Source organism: Penaeus chinensis, chromosome 23 (genome assembly GCF_019202785.1).
Source record: "Penaeus chinensis breed Huanghai No. 1 chromosome 23, ASM1920278v2, whole genome shotgun sequence".
Taxonomy (NCBI): Eukaryota; Metazoa; Arthropoda; class Malacostraca; order Decapoda; family Penaeidae; genus Penaeus; species Penaeus chinensis.
The window spans coordinates 13350791-13353290 of NC_061841.1; the positions used below are offsets into that span (position 1 = coordinate 13350791).

The 2500-nt window shown below is 44.1% G+C and overlaps 2 protein-coding genes across 3 annotated transcripts in view; one reads left to right on the forward strand and one right to left on the reverse strand.

Moving 5' to 3' along the window:
• The window catches only part of LOC125037339 (TAF6-like RNA polymerase II p300/CBP-associated factor-associated factor 65 kDa subunit 6L), an 82910-nt gene that overhangs the window by 26921 nt on the left and 53489 nt on the right, over positions 1-2500 (forward strand). The window lies entirely within an intron of this gene.
• The window catches only part of LOC125037338 (SHC SH2 domain-binding protein 1 homolog B-like), a 30618-nt gene that overhangs the window by 1412 nt on the left and 26706 nt on the right, over positions 1-2500 (reverse strand). For both annotated transcript variants that reach the window (XM_047630429.1, XM_047630428.1), the window contains exon 12: positions 511-629. In XM_047630429.1, coding sequence (XP_047486385.1) covers positions 511-629 — 119 coding nt within the window. The remainder of the gene's footprint in view (positions 1-510; positions 630-2500) is intronic.

The window sequence follows — 2500 nt, forward strand, 5'->3', positions numbered from 1 at the left end:
TGTATGTGTGTATGTGTGTGTGTGTGTGTGTGTGTGTGTGTGTGTGTGTGTGTGTGTGTGTGTGTGTGTGTGTGTGTGTGTATGTGTGTATGTGAATGTGTATGTGTATGTGTATGTGTATGTGTATGTGTATGTGTGTGTGTGTGTGTGTGTGTGTGTGTGTGTGTGTGTGTGTGTGTGTGCGCGCGTGCATAGTTAGATATATTTATATATCTACAAATATATAAGTATATATAAATATAAATATATATACACATGTGTAGACCCCCTCCCTACACACACACACACACATCTACAGACTGAAATATAATTTGTATATACTTAGCATAACTAATTTTTTTTTATATAAATACACATATGCACCCGCGCGAAAACGCAGACAGACATACAGATACGCACACACAAAACTTTCCCAATACAGATAAGATCCACTCACATTCCTAATTACTTTTAAATTGAATAACTGTTAGTGGATATCTTTCTTGTGAAAAAGTAAATGCTAAAACTTACCATTCCAAAAGTTCTGTTTGGGGAATTGTGTCAAATCTTGATATATTTGAACCTTCTGGCCAGACAACATGAACACCATAACTGGAATTATTTTTAATGTTGGTTCTGGTAAGGCTCACCTGGGAAAAAAATAATAATCCTGTTATCTCTCTTTAACTAAAGTGTGCCAAAGTACTTAAGCATTACCCATCTTTTCTAAATTTTGTATATTTTTAAAAACTGTCCAACAATTTGAACAACTACACCTGTATCAGTTAACATACATATGTATATGGTGAAGTATTTATTGTGTGTATATTCATTAACCTAAAATTATGTATGAGGAATATAACTTATTGTGGCTGGTTAAAGCACAAAATGTGAATAATTCATCATCCTCATCATGAAGGGGCTAATGTCGATGGGGGCATATGGCCACATCCACCCTTCACCTCCTGCCACGAGGGTCCCTCATGGCGAGTCTCCGGGCAGGCCCTTGGCCCATCTCGAACTCCTCGTAACAGGTCTCGTTGAGCTGCCCAAGCCATGACCTCCTAGATCGTCCCACGGGCCTCCTCCACCCAGGATTGTTTCGCAAAGGGACAATCTGATGGATAGGGTCATCCACAGGGAAAGAAGCTAGGTGCCCATATAGCCTGAGTTGGCAATCCCAGATTATGCAAGTAACAGGTCCCATGCCAGTCTCACTGTGTAGCAGTAGGTCTCTTCACCATGATCCGGTGAAGAGACTTGTTACAAAAGGCATCAAAACGAGACTCCAAGGCACTAGATAAGTGTCCAGGTTTCGTTTCCGTAGAGCAAAACTGGCAGTATCAAAGCCTTGAAAACACGTAGCTTGGTCCTTCTGCATAGGTACCGACATTTCCAAATGCTCTTGTTGATTATTGTCGTCTGGAGGTCACTGCTGTGGCTGGGCAACACGGCGGGTAAGGACTAAGCTCATCCGAGTCAGCACCAGCTGACACACGTTAGCGAGTCGGCAGTAGTCGACACAGGCTGGGCTCCCCTCATAGGCATAGCCCGGGCGAGGCTCAGCTTCGCATATCTGACTTATCCTTATCTTGTTGATTGAGTTCATGGTTACTGACTTCTGATTTCTTGGTCTGACAGCCCAGAGATATAGACTACACTACAAAGGTATGCAAAGCTCTCTGTGACTTCAAAATCCTCACAGCAAGCATGGATCGACTGAATGGGTTCTCCTAAGACTCCCCCTAAGTCCTGAATCTCGTCCCTGACCGTTAGCGAGTCGGCAGTAGTCGACACAGGCTGGCTCCCCTCATAGGCATAGCCCGGGCGAGGCTCAGCTTCGCATATCTGACTTATCCTTATCTTGTTGATTGAGTTCATGGTTACTGACTTCTGATTTCTTGGTCTGACAGCCCAGAGATATAGACTACACTACAAAGGTATGCAAAGCTCTCTGTGACTTCAAAATCCTCACAGCAAGCATGGATCGACTGAATGGGTTCTCCTAAGACTCCCCCTAAGTCCTGAATCTTCGTCTTGGCCCAGGAGACCTCTAGGCCTAAGGGCTTCGCCTCATTGCTAAATGCATCAAGAGCTGCCCCAGTGGCTCCAGAAACTCAGATAGGATAGCAACAACATCGGCAAAGTCAAGGTCAGAGACCTTGTTATTGGCCAGTGTTGCTCAACACTGACTTTGAGTAGTAGCTCTGTCCATTATCCAGTCCATGCAGGTATTGAAAAGTGTTGGTGCAAGAACACAGCTTTGCCGCACCCCTGAATTAACAGGGAAGAAGTTTGACAGGCTCCAGCACACTTTACAGCACTTTCAGTACTGGTATACAGGCTTGCTATTAGACCAATAATCCATGTCGGAATTCCCCTGAGTCTCAGAATCTCCCAGAGCGATTCTCAATACACCGAGTCAAATGTCTTCTTAAGGTCGATGTAGGCTGCAAACAACCCGCGACTGAACTCACGACGGCATTCCACAATTACATAAAGCACAAGGATGCGGTCTAAT